This window comes from Tachypleus tridentatus, chromosome 13, assembly GCF_004210375.1.
Source record: "Tachypleus tridentatus isolate NWPU-2018 chromosome 13, ASM421037v1, whole genome shotgun sequence".
In the NCBI taxonomy this organism is placed as follows: Eukaryota; Metazoa; Arthropoda; class Merostomata; order Xiphosura; family Limulidae; genus Tachypleus; species Tachypleus tridentatus.
Window position 1 is genome coordinate 63,256,033 of NC_134837.1, and position 23,579 is coordinate 63,279,611.

Consider the following 23,579-nt stretch of genomic DNA (forward strand, 5'->3'; position numbering starts at 1 on the left):
TGTATTATCAAAAACCAGTAAAAATAAAACTGAAAGTTAGTGAGAGAAGTTAAGCACTTCAACACTAACATAATGGAAAATATCCTTTGTATTAGTATGTACTTTATAGAGCTTGAAGACCATGTGTTTTAAATTGATTTATGCATATTTAAAGTCATAACTCATTTGCAGTAGTGAAGATAATTAGATTACAATATTACATCTGTAATTGAAATGCTCATTGTTGGATCATTTCATCAATAGAATCGCCAAGTCTATTTTGTACTACATCCAGGAAGATTTTTTTTCATTTGATAATACAATAACAGTACTTTCTGATTAGCTTTTAAAGAAATAAAAATTTTAAAACAGGAAGTGTATCTATTACTTTTTTAAATGGTGCCTCACAGTAAAAATTTGGACATTTGCAACATAAAAAAGTATATAAAACTATTAAATTTTACAGATCCCTGTTAGTCTAAACTAGGTACTGTTTAAGCATTTAATTATTTAGTTTCATGCAGATTTGTTAAATATTTTCACTATTAGAAGGGGGAAGTAGAAATATTGTGAAAGGGTTAAGATGCATCTTGCTTTGCTATTGTTTCTATTTCCCATTTTTATCTATCCTGTAAATGGAGAATGAGTCCACCCTCATCCAGTTGATGTATTTGCTTCCAGGATGCTAATTTTGAAAAGATGAAATTTTCTTGACACTAAAAATATTACTGATGATTATGATTGCTTTGCCATACATGAAAAATTCAGAAAAAGGATGGATATATATACATATATATATTTATGTATAAAAATTTACTTGCAACTTTATTCATGTTTTTTTTTTCCAGATAAAGATCGAAGACGTAGTGATCATAAACGGCATCACTCTAGATCAAGATCACATAGTAGAGACAGGTGGAAGAGGTCTCACTCACGAGAACGGAGAAAAAGGTAATTACAATTATTTATATTGAACTTGAAAATTCAGATATCTTTTATTTTTCTACAAATGTCAGAATGGTTCTAAAATTACAATTGCACAATAGACAGGCATCCGTTCTATATATTACAGTTGTTCAAGCTTGTATAACACCTCTAGAATGATTGTTGATTTGAAAGGTTTGGGACTTCTTATTATGTAGAGAAATGTTAATAAAGGAAGGTTCTTAAATGATGCCATACAGGATGGACACATTTTGAACAAAGAAGTTGTCAGTGATTTTTGTGAAAGCAGAAAAACTTTCTTATTAAACGATTTAGGACATGAAAGGGTTATGAAATGACACTACAAATGGTTAGACAGAAAATGAAAGCTGTGGTTATGAAAGAAAAAGTTTTTACCCCATTTCCATTTTACACACACACATGAGACAAAATGTTGAAATGAAGTACAGCATATTTATGTATTATTATTTAACAAGAATAAAAAAGACTCAAAGTTGAAAAACTCAAGTAAAAACTTAATTTGTCAGCTACATTCAAAAATCAATGTTTTTATGGTACTTTCTGGTTCTCAGATTTCAGAGTATAGTTTGTTACCTGGATGTTTGAAAGATATCAAATTACTGTGTGTGTGTCTGTTGATTTCTCTGATTTTATTGTATTTATCATGAAGAAAGTGTCAAATCATGGAAGGTGCATAACAACTTTTATTTACACTACAAACATACATAAAACAGCAATCACAAGTAAAATGAGGGCAAGAAAGAGAAGAAAAATTAAACCTCCTTTGTAAGAGTAAACTTTCTATCACTTGATGTGCCTGCCCACATAAAATGTAAACTACAATATTATATTTAAGTTAAACCCTAAAGTAAATTAAAATATAACACCCTTGCACCATACACCACAAGTTAAAGTATATGATTGAAATTCAAAATATAAAAGTTTTAAGACAGGTTTGGTAAAAATCTTACCAATATCTCAGTTCTTTGTACATTGTTAAGAGTTATGTTAAAGTTGCAATACAGTTTTAATTTTAAAGGATCAACACAATATCTGGGAAATCTGCTAGAAACAGGAGAACCATTTTCTAATAAAAAAACATAAATATTTTAAACCAGGTTTGTGTATAACTTTAGTGGACATGTGCTAGAAATCTGGGGCAGGGAAAATTTTGGGTCATTAAATGATTCACTGGTTAAAAGAACAGTTTTCTATTGCTGAATGTCACCCGCTGTTTTATCTGCAAGAAATGTGGTTAATTGCCAATTAATAAAGACTATATATCAAAATTGAACTAAGAACTACTGATGTTTCAAAAAATTTACATGTTAAACAAGAGAGTAGGAAATGCACTTAAAAGTTATAGATCAAAATTCCGAGCTACAAAAAAAAGTTTGATTTGATGGAGAAATTGCTGTAAGAAAGATTAACTCTCTCACCATGGGCTGAGTCTCAGAGATTGGGAAGTTTGTACCCATTTGTTGTATCTTGTATTGCAATATTTCAGAATTCCACTGTCATTTACAAGGCTTACTAAGCAAACTGTAATTGAGTTTAAAGAAATAGTTTTTCAAACAGCATGCTCACTTACTCTTTTCCTGTCAAGATTGGGGACAAAAAAATAATATTGGAAAACTTCCACCTTCAAGAAGCTATGAAAACTATGTGGGAGACATTCTGATCTTTTGATTGGTTATAAGCATGTGATTGAGTGAAGTAGGTGTACATAAGTATTTCCAAAAATGGAAGAGGTGGGTGGGGCCACTGTTTGGTTTTTAAATATAGTGATATCAACAAGTAAAGAGGAGGTCCTTATTTTATATTTTAGCTGTCAGTATTGAGATTTTTGAGTGTCTGATTCATAAGTTATTGAAGGTTGTTTTATGTTCTAATGGAATCTGATTGATTGGTTAAATAGGGCCTTTATATGATTAATATGTAATTTATTATTTTACTCTTGGCTTTTTAGTGCAAACTGGACATTTTGACTTAACTCTTTTTACTGTGACCAGGACATGCATTTCCCAGTGTACTGGGAAATGTACATCCCAGCTGCAGTGAATGGGCTAAGGAATATAAGTTAATATGTTTTTCTTTGAAACTTATCAAAAATGTTACAAAAGAAATAGTTGACCTTTTTATTCAGTATATGGAGTAACATTAAAATATAGTTTTTATTCCTGTGTCATTACATATTGTGTTCTTAGTGTGATTGGATTAAAAAAGTGAATAATCTAAACCAAGAACATGCTTCAGAACTGAGAAATTGTTTTATCTTTTACTACTAACACTTGAATTATTTGTAGGATAGAAATTATAAGGTAAGTTTTTTTTTTTAACTTTCATTTAGTGATTCCAAGAAAAGGCGAAGAAAAGCATCAATGTATTGGGATATAGCTCCACCTGGTTTTGAACACATCACTCCATTACAGTATAAAGCCATGCAAGGTAGTTTATGTAAAATATTAGAGTACAATTTTGAAAACAGTCTAAATATTAGTTGGTCTGAAGCACAAAATGTTGGGTTTTTAACTTTTTTAATAAGAGTTATTGAATGTGAAGAAAACAAAAACATGTACATCAGGAACAAAAATATTTTGTAATAGTTTATCAGTTTTGTTATTTGCATGAAATACCCTATTTATTTGCAAAAAAAAACAAAAAACAATTACATAGGTATGACAAGTTATAAACAACCTATTGGAAAAATGTGTCAAATCTAACATATTCAATTGAATGTTTGTAACAGTATAGTAAATTCAAAAGTGAGGTGTGACACAAAGTGGTACAGCACATTCAGGGAAAACACTTCTCTTTCCTATTCCAATTATCTCCATTTAGCATACCTACACATGAATAGCTGCTTGTGCTGACATCTGTTTATGTAATATGGTACTACTACAAAAAAGAAATTTTAGTCTTGCGTAAAGTTTACTTCAGGGACGTTTTTGGGGACAAACAACATTATTTAATGCTATTATAATTAATTAGAAGACCATTTTCACCTAGGTATATTTTGGATCAGCAGGAAAATGATTAACCCTTTCACAATGGGTCCAGGGTCAAAGGCCATGTCATGGAGTTTAACTGGCATTTGAAATTTTATTTAACTACTATTTCAGGAATTTGTTTCAACAAGTTTGAAATCAAATTGTAGATTATAATTGAAACTTTAATATTATATATGAGTTAATTTCTTAACTTAAAAGTAAATATTAATATTGACTTTTGTGAATTGTGTGTTATGTTGAAAGCAGCACTTGTTAAAATTAGATGTTTGTGATGTCAAAATACTATTTCTGTAGTTTTGTACAAATTAAGAACTCAAATTACCACTGCTGAAAAGCTAGAATGTAAAATAGAAACCTTGTATCTTTTTATTTTGTTGATATATGGCTTATGTACAGAATCAAACACAATGGCCCTGTTCACCTCTTTCCATTTTTGGAGATGGCCCCTTATATATGCACATTTCTATATATGACACATGAATAACCGGTCTACACCTCAATCTTCCCCTAGTGGTTTTCTCAGCTGTTTCAGTCTGTGTGAAAAGACTACCACATTTTTTTGAACCAAAATTTCAAGGAGGTGGGTTATGTCTTTAGTCCCCTCCAAGTTTCATATTTGTTTTGGACTTAAATGCAACTTAGTTACAAAGTTTGGTAACTTATAGTGGAATTCTGTTATATTGATATAGTAATTAACAATATTTTTGTTTATTCAACTGTTTATAAAACCACCCACAGTATTTTGTTTCATATCTTCCACATGTGAAATTTTAACAGTTTAGTAATCTTTATAATGTCCAGATAGTTTTATTAAACATTAAAAAAAAAAGTTATTTTGTTATTTTCACTAACATATTTCTGTATGGGTTCTTTCAGTTTGAACAATCTTGTAACCACTGTATAAAATTAGGATATTAATATAAATTGTGTTTTATTCTTTTTTAGAATGACTTCAGATTATAAAATGAAAATATAAATAGCTTAAATCTCATACATTTATATATCATTATTGATTTATTATTTTTATATGATATTGACTCTTTAGCTTTACCTGGCTGATAATACAGAAGTTACAATGACGCATTACATGTGCACTCATGTTACCATATCCAATAATGTAAAATTGACCATTAGTTTTTACAAAATGACCTATCTTTGCTGTGTATTTGTGGACTAACTAGTATTTGGTAATATACATTCATATTTCAGTTTTCATAAACTTATTTTTGTTAAAACATAGAATAGTAAATAAAGAAAAAAAACAGTCTCTTGTTACTTTTTTACTTATTGCTGCTTGTTTTAACTTGTTAAGCCTTAAGAAATTTTGCATGTGGAGAATGTGAAAGTGATTTTTTTTTTAGTTTTTATACATATACACAGAAATAACCAAAAAATCCATAAATTACTTTATCGATACCATAGAATGTCATTAAAATTTATCAAATTTAATAACTAAGCTGTGTTTGTATCTAAACACAAATATGAAATCAGAAACAGACTAAACATACAACTTACAAACTCTAATGTTTCTCGAAAGGAAGAGAGGGTCCCATTATTTCAAAGTGGCTTAGAAAAAATGGAAAGACGTGAGGAGAGTTATTGTGTTTGATTCACTAAATATAGTGATAGCTCAGCAAACAGAAACAATAAAAGGTTTTTATTTAATATTCTAGCTTGTCAATCAATATTGATAATTTGAGTTCCTAATTCTCACAAAACTTAGAATTTGTACTTTGACATTGTGTACATCCACTTTGAACCAGTGATGCATTCAACATGCCATGTGACACACAAAATATTGATGATTAAATGTATTTGTTTAATGTTTACTATTATGTTAAGGTATTAAATAAGGTATGATAATTTGAGTTATAATGTAGAGTTTATTACTGAACTTAAGGAGATAAATTCATAAAATAGTAGTTCAATAAAATTTTGAATCCAAGTTAACAAACATGATGACATGGGCTTTGACACGTGATCCTTTTGGAAAGGGTAAGTTTTTTTTTAAAAAGTTTCTTTTGAAATCATAATGTATGATACCAAAGTTAATTTTTATTTGTAACACAGTGATATATACAGAAAAGGGTTTGAAAGGGTATCCATTATGATGGGATTAATTAGGTAAGACAAGCAGGCAGCATTTGTTTTCATGAAATTGTCATTACAAATCCACTGTTAGAAGTGAAAATTAAATCCACTCTTTAGTTTTAGGAAATTGTTCATTCAGTTATTAAATTCTTGTATGACATCATCCTTCACTACATCTAAAGGTAACTAAATTCAAATGCCAAAAATATTTTTTAGAAAAATGAGTCATAACTGAAGCCTGTCCTGTCTTTTTCCAGTTCTTAAACTTGTATCCTTTCATCCTGCTGTATTTAGAACGTAGTACAACAAACTCGGTGTTTATCCTCTGTCTCTCCTGGATTATCTTTTAAACTTCTGTAAGAACTCCTGTTACTATTCTTTTTGCTCAAGAGAAAGTAAGAGATGTTAGTTGATTCCTGTAAGATAACCATTCTTAATCAGATCAGTACCCTTCTCCTGAATCTTTTCTAATAAACCATTATTCTTTTCTTAAATAAAGAAACCAACATTGAGCACAGTTTTTCAGTAGAGGTCAAACTGGTCATTTTTATTGAGATATTTATTACCTCTTATTTTCATGTTGTTATTAGCTTTACCATTAGCAAAAGAATGCTATCAAATAATTCCATCACTGTTGTTGAGTCAGATTATAGACTAAATTTCCATTTATATAAAATGTGGGATCTGAATTTTGATAACCTAAATGTATTATTCTATACTTAATATAATCAAATGACATTTGTCTAGTTCATTGATAGATCCACATTGTGTAACTCTATGTCCTCAGCACAGTTAGTAATGCCCCATAGTTTAATGCTACAAGAAACCTTTATTATATCCCATCATTACTTTTAAAGTAAGTTAAGAAAAACAACAACAACAAAAACTCAAGTAATGATTCTTGAGAAACTCCATTAGTAACAAGGATCCAATTTCACTGGACATCATTATTAATAAGATTTCACATTTTATTCATCCAGTCACCATATGATCCAATTAACTGGTTTAGCCACACTTACATACATTCACACCTACCAGTAAGGATTTTTTTCAATCTGGTTTCTGTTTGATACCCTGTAAAGAGCTTTTAGGAAATCTTGTTTTACAAAGCCCATACATTTTCCATTATCAGGCTAAACGTTTACTGAGGTGAGATCTCAATAGTGATTCCATCTTGGTTTTCTGTTATGGCATCATATTTCATCCAAATGATCTTATTCTATATTTAATTCACAGAAGTGATATTAACAGCTATATACCATCTAGGGCAACCCTTTAAAAGTAAGAGTAATATTACCAACACTACAGTTAAAGATTTGAGAAGTTGGTACGTCTGATTAAAACTGACGTGAGAGACTTGTCTGGATCTTGTGTTTATATCTTTTTAATATCCTTCTGTTTAACACTAAGGTATTAATATCCGTTTTGTTTTAAAGTTCAGTATTTTACATAGAATTCTCAGTATCAGGTATAGTATTCATATCTTATGAAAATGGAAGAGAACATTTAAAAAGTTTAATCAGCACTATAAACTTCAGGAAGAGCCCTATCAACAGCATCCTTCAGACTCAAGATACATTAATTTTAATTTAATATGCTTTTAACATTACTGTACAGCCTGTAAGCCCTATATTTTTTAAAACCAAATCCCTACATTTTCTGTGATTATGGAAATCTTTAAACTCCTTAAACTTGTGACATTATCTCCATTTTTTTTTTTTTTTCTTTTATGACATCAATGAACTTAAGTTCTATCTTTCTTGTTATCCTGATTAGTTACAAACCTATAATACTAAATTCCAGGGTAGGTTCAATTCACTGTGATGAACAGAGTGCAGCTAGCTTAATGTGCAGTTTTGCACTTGGGCAACAACACATACTTTTAGGTGTCTCCTGATCTTAAATTAAAAGTCAGTTATTTTTCATAAATTCCTAAGTCTGTCCCAAATCATATTTTAATTCAATCACAATTTATTAATGACAAATCTTGTGGCCTCATATTTGGCTTTCATAAAATTGGGAAATTTCATTTGTTGTTATCTTGGTGTACAGAAAAACGTGGATCTTAATTAGGCAGTTATCATTTTTCTAGCCTGGTATGGCCAGGTGGTTTAGAAAATTGACTTATAATCTGATGAGCACTGGCTCAAATCCCTGTTACACAACACATGTAATGGTCAATCCCACTATTCATTGGTAAAAGAGTAGCCCAAGAATTGGTGGTGGTGATGACTAGCTGACTTCCCTTAGTCCTACACTGCTAAATTAGGGACGACTAGCCCAGATGGCTCTTGTGTAGCTAATTTTTCTACAGATGTTCTTCCACTTCAACCCTTAAACCGTGTCTTCGTTAGTGGTTAACAATGAATCTGAAATGTCATCATCTGTGGTTGGCTCTGATTTGGTATAGTAAACAAATCACTTAAATAAATTTGAAAAAGATTGTTCTGAGGTAATCAGAAGCTCCGAGTTAAGTAAATCAATAAGATATATCTGAAGTGAGTTTTATAAAGTGTACATAAAATGTAATAATTCAGTGAGCATTGTTTCTAACACTTATATACCCACATTGATTACCTTATTTTTTAAAGGTTTGTAAATTTCTTATGAATAAAAGAAGGATTCATAAATAAAAACATTAAAAAGGTTTAAGTCCCATTGTGGAGAGTGCATTGTTTTTCTTTTACATGTCACTTTTAAGCTGATAGTTTAAAATATGGTTTTAGCGGCTGGACAGATTCCAGCAACCCTTGTAGCAGCTCCAGGAATTGCTACTGTACCAGTGGTTGGTAGTACCATCACTAGGCAGGCTCGTCGATTGTATGTGGGCAACATTCCATTTGGATGCAGTGAGGTAATACTTGTATATTTTTGTTTTTCATCTATGTGTATGTGTAGACATGCATAAGTAACACACATGTATTTATATTAACTTTTTAATTTTGTAAGTAATAAATATTGTTCTAAAAAGCTAAATGTGTTTTTTTTTTAATAAAAGATTTGAAGAATTTTACAAATCATGTGTATTTGTGCAGAATATTGAATGGAATTATCACTAGTAGTTAGAAATGTGATTTTTTTAAAATAGTTTTTATTTAAAAAATGTATATTAGTTGATAGTGGTATATAGTTTTTTATGATCCAAACTGTAAACCTAGATTGTTACTGAATTGGATCAAAGTATAGTTATCTGGAAGTATAAGAAAGAACTTATGATTATTATAAGGTTTGTATATCAGAACAGCTAGTATGGGTATTAATACTGACCAGAACAGCTAGTATGGGTATTAACACTAATACTGACAAGCAGAGAACAATGTTTCAACCTTCTTAACCTGAAGATGACCTAGGAAGGTCAAAATGTTCTCTACTTATCAGTGAAAGTGTTAATACCCATATCAGCCGTTCTGAGATACATTTTTATTTTAAGTTGGTTTCTTGTCATCAAGAATATAATAAGGTTTGTTTTAAATTTGTTACAGTTAAAACTGTAGCAAATGTATGTATGTAGCTCTGTATAAATCTAGTTTGTAACTGCATTGGTAATGACAGAGAAACCCACTTGAAGTAAAAATGTATCTCGGGACGATTGGTATGAGTATTAACACTGAGAAGGTTGAAACATTGTTCTCTGCTTTATTAGTAAGTGTTAATACCCATACCAGCTGTCCTGAGATAAATTGTAACTGAATTGGATCAAAGTTTAGTTATTTTGAAGCATAAGAAAGAAAGTATGGTTATAGTAAGATTTATTTTAAATTTATGATAGATAAAATTCTTTATGAATATAAAGATGAAGGGATATTTTCAGGGCACAAGGATTTAAAAATTTTAGACCAGAAGCAAGAGATTGTGTTTGTTTGTCCAGTGGAACCTTATAACGAGTAAGCACCATTTGTATAGCTGAGTCGTCAAAAATACTTTTAATTGAGAATTTCACTTCACAAATTAATTTGTCAAATTATAAATATTGCTTGTAAGCCATTCCTTAGTTTAACATGCAAGGCTCAGAAACTGAATTTAAAAAAAAACTCTGCACTATGAACTTTGGCCCAGCGTGGCCATGTGGTTAAGGCACTTAACTCATAATGTGAAGGTCACAGGTTTAAATTCCTGTCACACCACACGTGCTCGTTTTTTCAGCCGTGAAGGCATTATAATGTCACAGTAAATCCCACTATTCATTGGTAAAAGAGTAACCTAAGAGTTGGCAGTGGGTGGTGATGACCAGTTGCCTTCCCTCTAGTCTTACACTGCTAAATTAGGGATGGTTAGCATAGATAGCCCTCGAGTAGCTTTGCACAAAATTCAAAACAAACCAAATTATGAACTGTGTTTTGACAAATATATAAAAGTTTTATTGTTTATACAGGAAAAGGGGTCAAATTAATCATATAGTTTTGTTTTAAAAAGTAGGATGGTAATTAAGGAACACACTGATTTAATTGAACATACAAATCAATTTCGTTTTTTCTTTACAGCAAGAGATGATGGACTTTTTTAATGCCCAGATGCATGTTTGTTGTTTTTCGCAAGCTGAAGGCAGTCCAGTCCTTGCTTGCCAGATTAATTTGGATAAAAACTTTGCATTTCTTGAGGTAAGTTCTTTTTTTTTTTTTGGTAACAGATCTTCTATAGATATCTTGACTAATAGTTCTAAAACTTTTGCAACTACAGAGACCAGCACATGTACACAGTTTTTGTAAACCAACTTTTATTTTAGTTTACAGTATCTCAACACTGGGTTTTTGAGGATGTTACTGAACTTTGGGTGATGAAAGTACAAAATAAATATGATGTGAAACTCAGCAGCTCAAAACCCTTGATTTTTATCAAGTTAACCACTTTTTCAAACTTAAGTACTTACAAAGTCTTTATTGCATAAATAGTTAAGAAACATGCATTAAAGATTATCAGCTGCTCTGATAGTGAAGTATAAAACTTACCACACACACATACATTCCGTCAGTCTATGCAAACAATTTTAAATGAAGGATGGAATATTACAGTTGACTTTTAATTAAAAGTAGATTAATGTCACCAGTCTATTAGGAAAGTATGGGGGAAGAATTTGAAAATAACATACAAACAAACTGAATTTTAAATTATGGTTTTGATGTATTATGAAAGAGATAGTAAATAACTTATTTGGCTCAAACAGCCCAATGAAGCTCTTGTGGTGATAGGTGTTTTCCCTGTGTTTTGGTATTGGGTGACATGTGTGTGGTTATTGGTTATACTAAAATGTGTTCATTTGTTTATCTTAGCCAGTCATTATTATTCTGATGATGAATTGTAATAAACAGCTTTTATGACATTCAGTTTTGAAGTGGTTTTAGTATAGGAATGATGCACTTTGCTGCCTTTACATAAATTTCTACATCCAGCTAATGAGTGGGTGTATCAACACAAAATCAAGATTAGAGGAATCTGGGTCATATTATTATGGTAGCAGATGTTGAATCCCAGAGTGGTAAAAGCCAGACTAATTAAAGAAAAAAACTTACAGCAATATTTATTAGAACCATAGGGCTGTTGTAATGTCACATTACTATCAGTTATTGATTAATAATCAACCGTCAGCTGGTTATCCTTAAATTACCAGGTATGGTATTATGACAAGTTTACACAGCTGTTTGGTTGTTAGGACCTTGGGATAAGCTGGAGATCACTTCCTTCTTCTGTTAATCAACATTACATCGTAATTGATGTCGTAAATTCTAATTTGATTCACATTTGGCTTTGTGAGGTTTAGTGATCGTAACTCCATCGACATTTTTGTACTGCTGTCTAGGTGTGGATATCCTTTTATATTTTTTATTTTTCTGTCCAAAATCACTCAACTTAAATATCCAAATATCTACTTGCTTATATGTTGTATTTGAGGGAGTATTTTAAAATACTTTGAGAACATATCCACATTTCTCTTTTCTAGATCTGAGCTTTTGGATTCTAAAATGAAAACCTTACCTCAAAACAGTTTGTCTAAACAGAGCCGTAACTGGCATTTGGTGGGAGAAGCAGTTGCCCCAAGAGCATAGTCTAAGCACTAAGCCTTGCTATTTGGTAACTTATGAAGAATTATCCAGACTCTAATCCTACTGAGAGTGTATAAATGACTGGCTGAGGCTCTGTGTGTAAACTCTTCCTTTTAATTGTTAAACACAAAATCTGCATTTCGGGAGTTTGTACGTGTATTTCTTGAGGATATTAAGAGATTATCAGTTGAAACACGATTTCTACATCTTAATTAATTTGATATAATACTTTTCAGCTTTAGTTATATATATTACAGCAGAACCCAGAAAGGCTGGTAATTCCTGTATCTTCTGTATATGATCAGATATGCCAAAGATATCACAGTTTTATTACAACTTTTTGCAGTGGAGATTTAACTTCATATATAAAATGTAAACCTGATTTACTATCATTCCACTGATCTAGTCTTGATAAGAATTTCAATATGCTTTATTCAGTAAGTCAAGAAATATTTAAAAATCCTTTAGTCTTAACCCTATCTCTCCACATCTTCCTATGATTAGATGTCATATTATCATGTTTGTAGACTTGCATTCCAGATTTTATTGAACTAATATTTTATGAATGTATATCAGTAAGTTTGTAGAGTATAATTCAAATTTTAGTATTATGCATTAGTTAACTTCTTAATTTGAAAGTATTAAAAAACACACCTAAATGTCAAACTGTGTGTAATATGGTATGTTGAATGCAGCATTGGTTCAAATTAAATGTTTGTAATGTCCAAATACAGAGATGATGATTTCTTATGAATTAGAAATTCATATTACTGATACTCAGAAGCAAGAATACAAGATAATATGGAAGCTGTTCTCTTACTGGTTATAAACATGTCTGATAGTAATTTCAAAGAAAATTGTAGGTTTTTCTTAAAAACGGAAGGTGTGGAATTTTTTTTTCAGTGTTGGTTAAGTAAGGATAGTCATGTGTCAGTAATAAATAACAGGTTGAATCTTTATAATCTAGCTTGCCAGTATCAATAGATGTTTCTTATTGGTTGAACAAATTGAAGTCTCTATAAGGAAAGTGACATAAATCTAAACAAAAGTCATAGTTTCATTGAGGAGGTGATTGAGAATTTATTTAAGTAATTCCTTTTTAAATTAAGAAATTAAAACTTAAATAAGAGGAAAAGTGAGCACACCTTGCGCTGCCCGTATCTACAGTGTTAAATGAGGATATCTTGGATAGCTTATTTACTGATGATGTGATGAAAATAGTTTGGTTACTGAAAGGTGAAAAGGAAGGCTGAATAGTATTTCATCTGTGACTGGTTGCATGAACAGATCAGTAATAACCAACAGTAATATGTTATAGGAAGTTGCACACGTGGAATAATTATTCGAACTTTGTTTCTTCTTAAATAAGGTTAAGTAATCTTGCTGACTGGTAGCATTGATTAGTTAGCATTCCAACCATTACCAATATTTCATTTTAAATTATAGAAGAATAAAAGTGTGTTTGTGGCTGAAGATGTCATAATCTCTTTTTGATCAGGTAAGGACAACAGTCAGAACAAGGAAACAAAAACTGTAACTAAACTTATGAAACAGCAACTGTTGGACATTTGAAATTCACACTGTTTTAATGCATGTCATAACTATGAGCCTTGAATGTCATTTTTGCAATAACTTCATAAAATGAAATCTTTGACTTGCAAGCAATCTTGTGACTGTTTTTCAATTAGTACTCTTCCTTTGTGTGTTTTTTGTTAAGTGCTTACTTGTGAGTTGTATGTACTGTTTAGTTTTAGGTCAGTAGTTTGGTTTATCAACTTAAGTAAATGTAAATTAAAAAAAAAATGGTGGAAAAAAAGTTCCACACAAAGGTTCCTCTTTTATGAAAATAAATTAAAAATGTAAGAGAAATTATTAAAACTATCTAAGCCTAATTTATATTTTTCAAGAGTTGATTCCTCGCCCCACCTGCTTAACTGTAATTACAGCTGTAACAAATGTGTATCTTATGTATAAATAACATGGATACTTAAATGTTAATATGCCCATACTGGCATTAACTTTGATTAATATACATGGAATATAAGTGATTATTAGTTTAACATTTTGGTTATAAATATTACTACTTTTTATTTTTATTTTAGAAATCATATAACCTCTGGGTATTTTTTGAAATGAAACAGTTCATGATGAGGTAATAACCTTGGTCATTTGCAAAGTTCTTTTTACTTCTTGTGCTCCTCTGAATCGTGCCCAGTGTTTCCTATTTTTTTTTTTTTTGTCATGAAAAGAGGTTGTGCCCTTTTATATAAAACATGAATGAAAAGTATTTACGATTTGTGAAGTATTCAATTATTTTTAACCCACTATTTAGTATTGTAAATTAATTCAGGTGTGTGAACAGTATACCAAATTTATTATTGTGTATTATACAGTAGACCAACTGATTGATTGTATTGCAGATTTGTTTTATATCAACAATCTCTGTACAAGGGTCTATCTCAAAGTGAACAGTGATTATGGAAAACTTCTGAACTGCTTCCAACATGTATGAACATTCGTACAGTTCCACTCTCATGGATCACTGTTTACATGACAAGACAGATATAGCTTACTTATCCACATACATAAATAATCTAATTTTGGACACAAACATTAATAACAGAAATAAAGTAATTCTAATCATTAACATTTTGTTACATTAGCTGTAAACTTTATTTAACCATAAATAAGTTAGCCCAAAATTTCAGTTGCTTTAGACTCATTGTAACTGAATACAATTAATGCAACAAAATGAAATCCTATTTCATGAATATAAAATCATCACAAATAATATTATTGTAGTAGTTAATATTTTTTAATATTAGAATATATTAGTTGCATTTTATAGCATGACTGAGCAACATTGAATACAGTTAATTCTCAACACATGCGTAGAAGTTTGAATCACGTGTCTCATTATATCCGTTATTCTCTTATTAGTTGGCCGATGCATGTTTTATTTTAACTTTCTTACTTTGTTACCTAGTTTCGTTCAATTGATGAAACAACCCAGGCAATGGCATTTGATGGAGTGAATTTTAAAGGACAGAGTTTGAAAATTCGACGACCTCATGACTACCAACCTATGCCAGGCATGTCTGAAACACCAAACATGAATGTTCCAGGTACATAATTGTAATTTAAATTATTGAAAAGTGTACAGATTTGTCAAATAAATATATTTTCTTTAATAAAATTGCAGTTTTTATAAATTCAAAACTTTTGTTTTTCTCTTTAACTATCATGAAGTTGTTTTAACCTATGACTTGTTTTTAAACTTTAAATATAAGGTCTGAAATTTATCATTTGAAATCATAGGCATTTAAATGTGTATTGAAGTTTTTATTCCTATTTTTTAAATTAATAATACTTAAAGCTTCAAGTAAACCCTTAAACCCAATATATACATTGTTTATATTTTCAAACAGTCAACAAAAATTGGGTGAAAATACTTCAGCTTCTGTAGAGAATCTTAATTTTTTTTCCTAAAATATTTCAATATGCATTTAAAGATTTAGGTGCTCACAAGCTAAGAATCTGGTTGAACCATGTTAAGTATTTTGCAACTGTTCCTTTAAGAAAATAGTGAGAATGGTACAAAAGTACAATACGTGATATGGGCATATTTTCAACTGTGATTTGTTCTTTAGAAAAAATAATTTATCTACTCATGTACTGTTCTACTCCCAGATAATTATTAATTTATGATTGTTCTTACTAGTTCTATGTTTTTATTTTCTGTCTGTTTGGTGGAATGTACCTATTTACACCCTCATTCCTAAGACATGTCCGTCAACAGTCACATTCAAACTCTTTCTTAACTTGAAGATGACCTAGTAAGATCGAAATGCTGTTCTCTACTTCTCAATAAAAGTGTTAATACCCATACTAGCCGTTCTGAGATACAAATTCATACAACAGTATATTTAATGCATGTTAGCAAGAAATGCTATTTTAACAGCAATAGATTAGACGCGATACAGTTTGAGGAATGCAAGTGTACATAATTTCATTTAGCAGCTTTATTTTGTGAAATCACTTATGTTTTTTATTAACTTGTTTCTTTCTGTGTGTAATCAGGTGTAGTTTCAACAGTTGTACAAGACTCCCCTCATAAGATATTTATTGGAGGGTTACCTAACTATCTGAATGAAGATCAGGTAAAAGAAATATCAGAATTTTTATTTGAAATTATTACACATGTAGAATATGTAATAGTTCATACATTTTGTATCATTTGCTGACTGTTCAGTGTTAGATGTTTTAGATTATTTCTCATGTTGGTTTTTTGTAAATTATGCATGATTTATAGGTAGACTTTTTTTAAATTAAATTTTTTGTTTCTTGTTGATGTTTTTCGAATTTATAAATGTAAGGAAATTACACAAATTTTACCATAAGAATAGTTATTTTAATTAGCAACTTGTGTCCACATTTATTTTAGTATGTGAAGGAAGAGATAAAAAGTTGGTTATTGAAGGAACTATTTTTACTGTTTTTCATTCTTATAATAATTAATTGAATTGAAGTTTAATTATAAAAGAGCTTAGAAGGAAATACGATTGGCACTTTTTTGTTGTGATTGGAGTAGTTAGTGTTAGTTTGACAAATCATTAAAAATGTGTCGAAGTAATTATTTTCCATTTAATTCTACATTTATTTAAATTTAACCAAAACATGGGCACTTTATCAACTTATTTCCAGGTAGGTGGAGGTAGGTGTATTTTATTGATTTATTTATTAAACAAGTTTTATGACAAAATAATTCCAAGCATTTGTGTTTTAAACGTACAATCTATGAACTAAATAAACAAGTGAATTTCTGTCAGAATTAAGGAAAAACTAGTTTTGTAATTATTAAAGTTGTACATGATTTGGGTACTAGAAAGGTATTAACTGATGTTCTACACTTAGCAGTCAGAAATACTGATGTGTAATGTTAACTAGTGTTGTTCAACATGTACTCACCGATTTTTGCTTCTTTCCCCCATTTTAATTCGTAGCGTAGGTATCGAGGGTGGTAATCCCCCACCTACACACTAAATCACATCCTGACTATTTACGAGACCAATGCACAGGCAAGTTTTACAAGTTTGCTTATCTAAGAGCAATCAGATGCATAGGCGTTTTAACTATCTCCTGGTAAACTGAATCTTCTAAGTGTATATATGTATGTATGTTTTGAGTAAACAGATTGGTAAACATAGTTGTTAGTTTTAGTAGTTATGTTAAACATTGGGCTGAAGCATGAAAAGGGGTACTCCTGCTGTTGGGTTCTTTCAGTATGTCTATTAAATATTGAACTGAGTAATATATTTGTTGACTCAGTGTTCTGATGTACTTTAAAATCTCAACACATAATTCTTATATAATAAAATTTAGGTTTAAGAATTGAAGTACGGTTTATTACGTTATTTATTTGGCTACCCTTGGGAATAATTCTTTATCATGTTCCAACATAGTTCAGATAACATTAATCTGTAGCTTGGGCATCACATATATATTTCAACCCTTTTATAGTTGGTTATCCTCTGGAGTGTTCTCTACTACCTTCATTATTGATGTGGCATTGTAATATCATATGTAAGCAACAAAATACAATGAATAACCTCATAGCTTGAAAAATTTACTGGGTTTTAATAGTCAAATTTTTTTTTCCCCTGCGTGTAGCATTAATTTATTCTAATACATTCAACTGTGTTTGTGTAGTAATATTTCAGGTATGCTTGAAACTATATAATTGAACATTTTAAGACAGATAGTTATTGAATAAGTTTGCATAGAATTCAACAAAACACAAATGAAAATTAATATTTTGGGCTGCATCATGTATCTTTTTTTTAATTCATTATTTCCTTCAGTTGGACATTTATGAAACCAAAGGAACAACTTTTTACTAAGGTCATTCAGTCTTTGCTTTGTAAACCCATGTTTTATAAGTTATTAGGATCTTTTTCTTTTTTAATATATTATAAATATTTCAGCACGGTTAACAAGCACAAGATATAAAGAAAGGGCACTGGTTTACAACTCAAAAGGTTTTTACAAAGTAACAAATGTTATGTATTGAAGCTAATGAAACTTCTGATGCCTGTATCTTTAAGTTCCACTTACAAGCAAAAGGTATTTTAAGACGAAAGTTTCAGACACAACACAAATTAAAGACTGAAAGAGTATCTACCAGTCATATCTGTAATTTTTGCATTTTTAGAATTTCAGAGCTGTGTGCTTTGTATCGTGCTATTTTGTTGATGTGAGGGAAGCACTGTAACGTGTTGATTATTGTATTCACAGTGTGTTCTAGGCTACAAAAGGCATTAGTAAGCATGACTATATACGAGGGCTGTTCAAAAAATACGTGGACTGTTTGAATTGCGCGGCTCCAGTTGGTTCCAGGGGAATCCGCTTGGTGTTGCTAGGTTCGCACAGATCAGCTGATTACGACGCCATTTCCCGACTGCAGATATCTTTATTTGTGTATTAGCTACGCGGTTTTGAGTGAAGTGCGATTTTTTTAGTTTGGCGGATTTCAGAATGAATGACCTGAAGGAGCAACGACTTGCTGTGAAATTTTGTGTTAAACTTGGAAAATCTGCGACTGAAACTTTTGCTATGCTTAACACGGCTTACGGTGATGTTGCTATGAAGCATACGGCTTGTTTCAAGTGGCATAAACGTTTTAAGGATGGTCGACAGTCCATTGAAGCTGATGAGCGTCCTTGACGTCCTTCCACGTCAACTGACGATTCACACGTCGACAAAATCAACACCCTGGTGCGGGTAAATTGATGTCTGACTGTCGGGGAGCTTGCTGAAGAGTGTGGGATATCAGTTGGATTTTGTTACGAGATTTTGACCGAAAGATTGAAGATGCACCTCGTTGCTGCGAAATTCAGCCCTCAGAACTCGAGTTTTTGGCCAAACACTCGATCACTGTTCTTCCCCACCCCCCCTACTCACCTGACCTTGCTCCTTGCGATTTTTTCTTGTTCCCCAAACTCAAAAGACCCTTGAAAGGAAGAAGATTTGAGACGATTCCTGAGATTAAGGCAAATGTGACAAAGGAGCTGGAGGACATTACAAAAGAAGCGTACCAGGACTGTTTCAATAAGTGGAAACACCGTTGGGATAAGTGTGTGCGTTGGGGAGGAGAGTACTTTGAAGGGGTCCCAGACCTGTAACTTCTAAATAAAGTACATTTTGTTTTATGACGTCAGTCCGCGTATTTTTTTAACAGACCCCGTACATTTTTTTCATAATAAAAACTGTTCAAGAACTAGTGTTTGGTAGATAGTCATTTACAGATAATTGTCTGTAGAGTAATGATATTTCTCCATATACTAAAAAACGTGAAAGTGGTAAATTTTGAATTGACAGAAGTTCTTGTTAATAGTAAAGATATATAACTTTCTTTGAGCTAGACATGAATGTACAGTTAAAAAAATGCAGTGAATTTTTGGTTGGTCTTTAAGTGAAGGTTATCATCAGTGCAAGTGAAAAAATGCAACTAATTTAAATATATATTCATTGTAAACCGTGCTACATATGGCTTTTCATGCTAATTGGGAGTACTGATGGATATCAATTGGGTATTTGCTCTTAAAATATCAGCAGAAATGGTTATTGAAATATTTGATGGCAGAGCAGCATACCACAAGTTTCTGTTGAAGTTGACTCTTGTGTGCATGGCTAAATTTTTTTTCTGGTGGTTGGGATGATGTTGAAATTGCTTTTTCTATTGCAACTAACAGCACAATATTGAAATATAAATCAAAACTGGAACTCCCATTGAAATGTATATGTTTAAATGTGTCACTTTGGTAACAGTGAGTTTAGTCATTTCTTATAAATCAATTAATTTTTTATAATTTTTCATCAGCATATACTTATCTGGTACTTTAGTAAATGTTTGCATGGCCGTTTAACAAAAGTTCATTATTGTTACATTACATGCACTAAGCATTTGTTGAGATCACTTTTTATTTATTATAAATATTAGAGTAATATTTTCTGTATTCCTATTTTTTGTTTATGTATCACAAATGAAAATTCATTATTTACATCAGAAATTTTTTGTTTTGAGCACAAGTGATGTTTTTAATAGGTTGTTTTTTCATTTTATAATGGGTGTAGAAAAACGTATTTAGAAGAACTACAAATCATGCTTCAGCCTGATTTTTTTTTCTTTAAAAGTTATTCTGTTTCAATATGTAATAACTCTTTCTGTTTGAAGTAAGTAGTGCCTTTATGTGTTGTTAAAAAATTTTCAGATCCGAGAATTATTGATGTCATTTGGACAGTTAAGAGCTTTTAATCTTGTTAAAGACAGTGCAACAGGACTTTCTAAAGGATATGCTTTTTGTGAATACCTGGATATTGGCATCACTGACCAGGTTTGAGAAACTCATTATTATTATTTAGTTTTTCCCTTTTTTTAGGTGATTCATTGAGAGGGAATTATTTAACTTTATATCATGAAATTTTGGTATGGTGTTTTAAAGTGCATTACTATGTGTGTTATTCCCTCATACACATAATCAGTTTTTTTTGTTTTTTAGACTGATGAGGAACTTCTGTCGTATTTAAGTTTTATTATTATCAGAAACCTATTTCACATCTTTAGTCCACCAGAATTTTAATATATTTTGAAATTATTTTTTTTTCTCGTACGTGGGGAGACAAGACACTTTATTAATTTTCTCTAGACGAGCTGGGCCAATTTGACCAATCACATGACCTTTTTGTGTTCGTTTAAAGTCTTTGTAGAGTTGATACCAGTAACTTTTAATATAGTATGTGTCTTCACAAAATTTGATGAACTTTCAGTAAATATTGTCTTTCACGTACATAGTCATATTTGTAGTGAAGTATTTTAAATAAAACAAATTTATCCATGAATATGAGTATTTGCAAAGAGATTTTCATGTTAAGATTAAAAACAGTACTTTTTTAATCTTAAAAAAATCTCTATTTGGATTTGTGTAAGTTCTGAAACTTCTTAAATACATTTCAAATGATTATTTTCAGTAAAATGTTATATCTGATCTGTCATTTTCTGTGCCCTAACCCTACACAAGGTTCGTCAGTTTAAATAACCTCATAACTGCCAAAAAAAACATGAAGTAAATATAAATTATGATATCAGATTGTAACATGAAACTGCATTCATTTATCCTAAGTAGCTTTAAGCTCATAACAGTGCACATCTATTTAAGACATATTGTGTTGTTTCACTGCCCTTTGAACAATATTTAACTACTTTTCACACCATTATAAGTTATAAATGACTTGAGGAATGTGAAGCTCATGGTACACTTGAATTACATTACCTATGAGCTGCTTACATGGGTGCTTTATAAAGCATTATTATTGTATTATTATTTTACCTAATCTAACCTTAACTTACCTGAAGAAATCCTTACTTTTACAATTTAGTTACTTTAATAAAATGAATAAGGAATACAAAGAAATAAAGTTCTTATCAGAGTCTTTCTTTCATGTGTTTTGCTGTTGAATACCAAGGATATTTAACTTTTATTTTTGATACTAATGGCAGTAATGCACTAAATTTTTGTGTAGAGTAATAACATGCAAAAAACAGATAATTTTTCCAAACTATCACAATTTTTGTGGCTCTCTAACTATGGGACAAGAGCTGTTACAAATTTATCTGAGATAGTTGTTATCTTTCCCACAGGAACGAAGCTTGTACTTGCTTAAAAATTGACAATTCTCCATTCAGTGAAAACTTACATTATTCTGATAGATGAAAACTTTGGCTTTTTGTTGTAGGTAATATAAAGTTAAACACAAGAGGGAACTATTAACAAATTCTGAAAGAGAGAATGTGACAAGTGGGTATGGCAATAGGGGTCTGATTTTCTAATTGATGGCTCTCTAGTCTGTAAGAACTGAAGTCTATAAAAATTATGGTTTGTTTGATTAGTGACAATTTTATTGTGAGTAATTTACAAATACCTGGAGAAAATGTAATTATCTTGATCCCACTAGGGGAAATTCAGGCATTTTTTAAATAATGCTTTTTAAAATTAAAATCTTAAAATGTATGCTGTTAATTCTATTGCAGTGGGCTTGGTATAGTATACATGCTTATCTACACATTCACACAGTGCTAATTATTTGCACTCTAATTTTTGATACAGCATGTGTATCTTCACAAAATTTGATAGATTTTTAGTAAAGATTACAAGTATTTATTTCACAAAAAAATTAGGTTTTTAATGAAATATTTTTCTAAAGATTTGTTCATGAAAATATTGAGTGTTTCATTTCTGGTCCAAGTGCAAGGTGATTTCATGTTATGATTACAACACTATTTTTCATCCTATAAATTTCAAATATTATTTATATAATCTGTAAAATCTCCTAAATACATTTCAAATGTTTGTTTTTGGCAAGACTGTTATTTTCTATATCCTCACTACATGGGGTTTGTTGCATGACCATCCTTGTAACCACCATACAAAAATTAGGAAATATAGATTATGCTTATTTTGTGCTAAAATGAGTACATACTATAACACAAAACTGTAAATGTTTAGTCTAAGTAGCTTAAGTCTCATAATGCTATATATTTGTTTTTATTACTTTTTATTATATTGTCTTTCCAGTCATGCCTAGCTAACATTACATAACTTGCATTAATGCAGTGCACTCTTTGTTTCCTATATGACTGACCTTTAGTAGCCTTCCTATCTTAGCTAGGTTTTAATGGACTAGCATTTTGTATTATCAGTCAGATTTCAATTGTTTTATATATGTGTATATAGATTATTACTATTTAGAAATAAATTATTAAACTTATTTTTCTTAAAATATAGAACAATAAATCAAAAAGTGAAGCAAACAATTCTTTCTGTAAATGAATAATTAAAATAGTTTACCTTTAAACAAACCTAAACATAACAGTGAATAAATAGAAGTTTTGAAGAGTTGAAACCATTTCAAACTGGAGCTTAAAATACAGATTTAGGGAAACCAGTTTATTCCATTAATCAGAAGGGGAGTTGCATGGTGTTTGATAAGTTTTGAACTATTCATATATTAATATACAATCAAGAACGAAGAGAGAAACACTAGTAACTAAGTTCAAACTTATGTCACAAAATTAAACCTGGGGTGTGTAATTTGTAAGTGGGTTGATAAAACATGGAATTGCACATAGTTTTTGCTGTCAGTCTTCACTTGAGTTGTTTGTACTGAGAAAGAACTTGTTGTGCAACATTAACTCAGTGTAGGTGGTTGGGAAGAATTTTGTTTACACCTCTAATTCTTTCTTTTCTTACCTACTTACAGATTTCAGTATCAGATAAAGACATAAGTGTAATACTAATGTTTTCATAGGAAAATTTTGATTTTTTGATACTGCTTCTTTAGTGATAATCTTTACAAAGCATGTTAAACACAGTCATCAGATTTGGATGTGTATATTAGGTACAACTAAAAGATTATTTAATGTATCTGGGGTTTAATTTAATAATTACATGTTTTGAAA

General features: G+C 30.6%; 1 protein-coding gene across 3 annotated transcripts in view; it reads left to right on the forward strand.

The window, feature by feature from the left end:
* Positions 1 to 23,579, forward strand: part of LOC143240780 (splicing factor U2AF 50 kDa subunit-like) — a 46,229-nt gene that overhangs the window by 7,183 nt on the left and 15,467 nt on the right. For all 3 annotated transcript variants that reach the window (XM_076483821.1, XM_076483822.1, XM_076483823.1), the window contains exons 2-8: positions 828 to 930; positions 3,275 to 3,372; positions 8,753 to 8,880; positions 10,508 to 10,624; positions 15,051 to 15,189; positions 16,145 to 16,224; positions 20,335 to 20,457. In XM_076483821.1, coding sequence (XP_076339936.1) covers positions 828 to 930; positions 3,275 to 3,372; positions 8,753 to 8,880; positions 10,508 to 10,624; positions 15,051 to 15,189; positions 16,145 to 16,224; positions 20,335 to 20,457 — 788 coding nt within the window. The remainder of the gene's footprint in view (positions 1 to 827; positions 931 to 3,274; positions 3,373 to 8,752; positions 8,881 to 10,507; positions 10,625 to 15,050; positions 15,190 to 16,144; positions 16,225 to 20,334; positions 20,458 to 23,579) is intronic.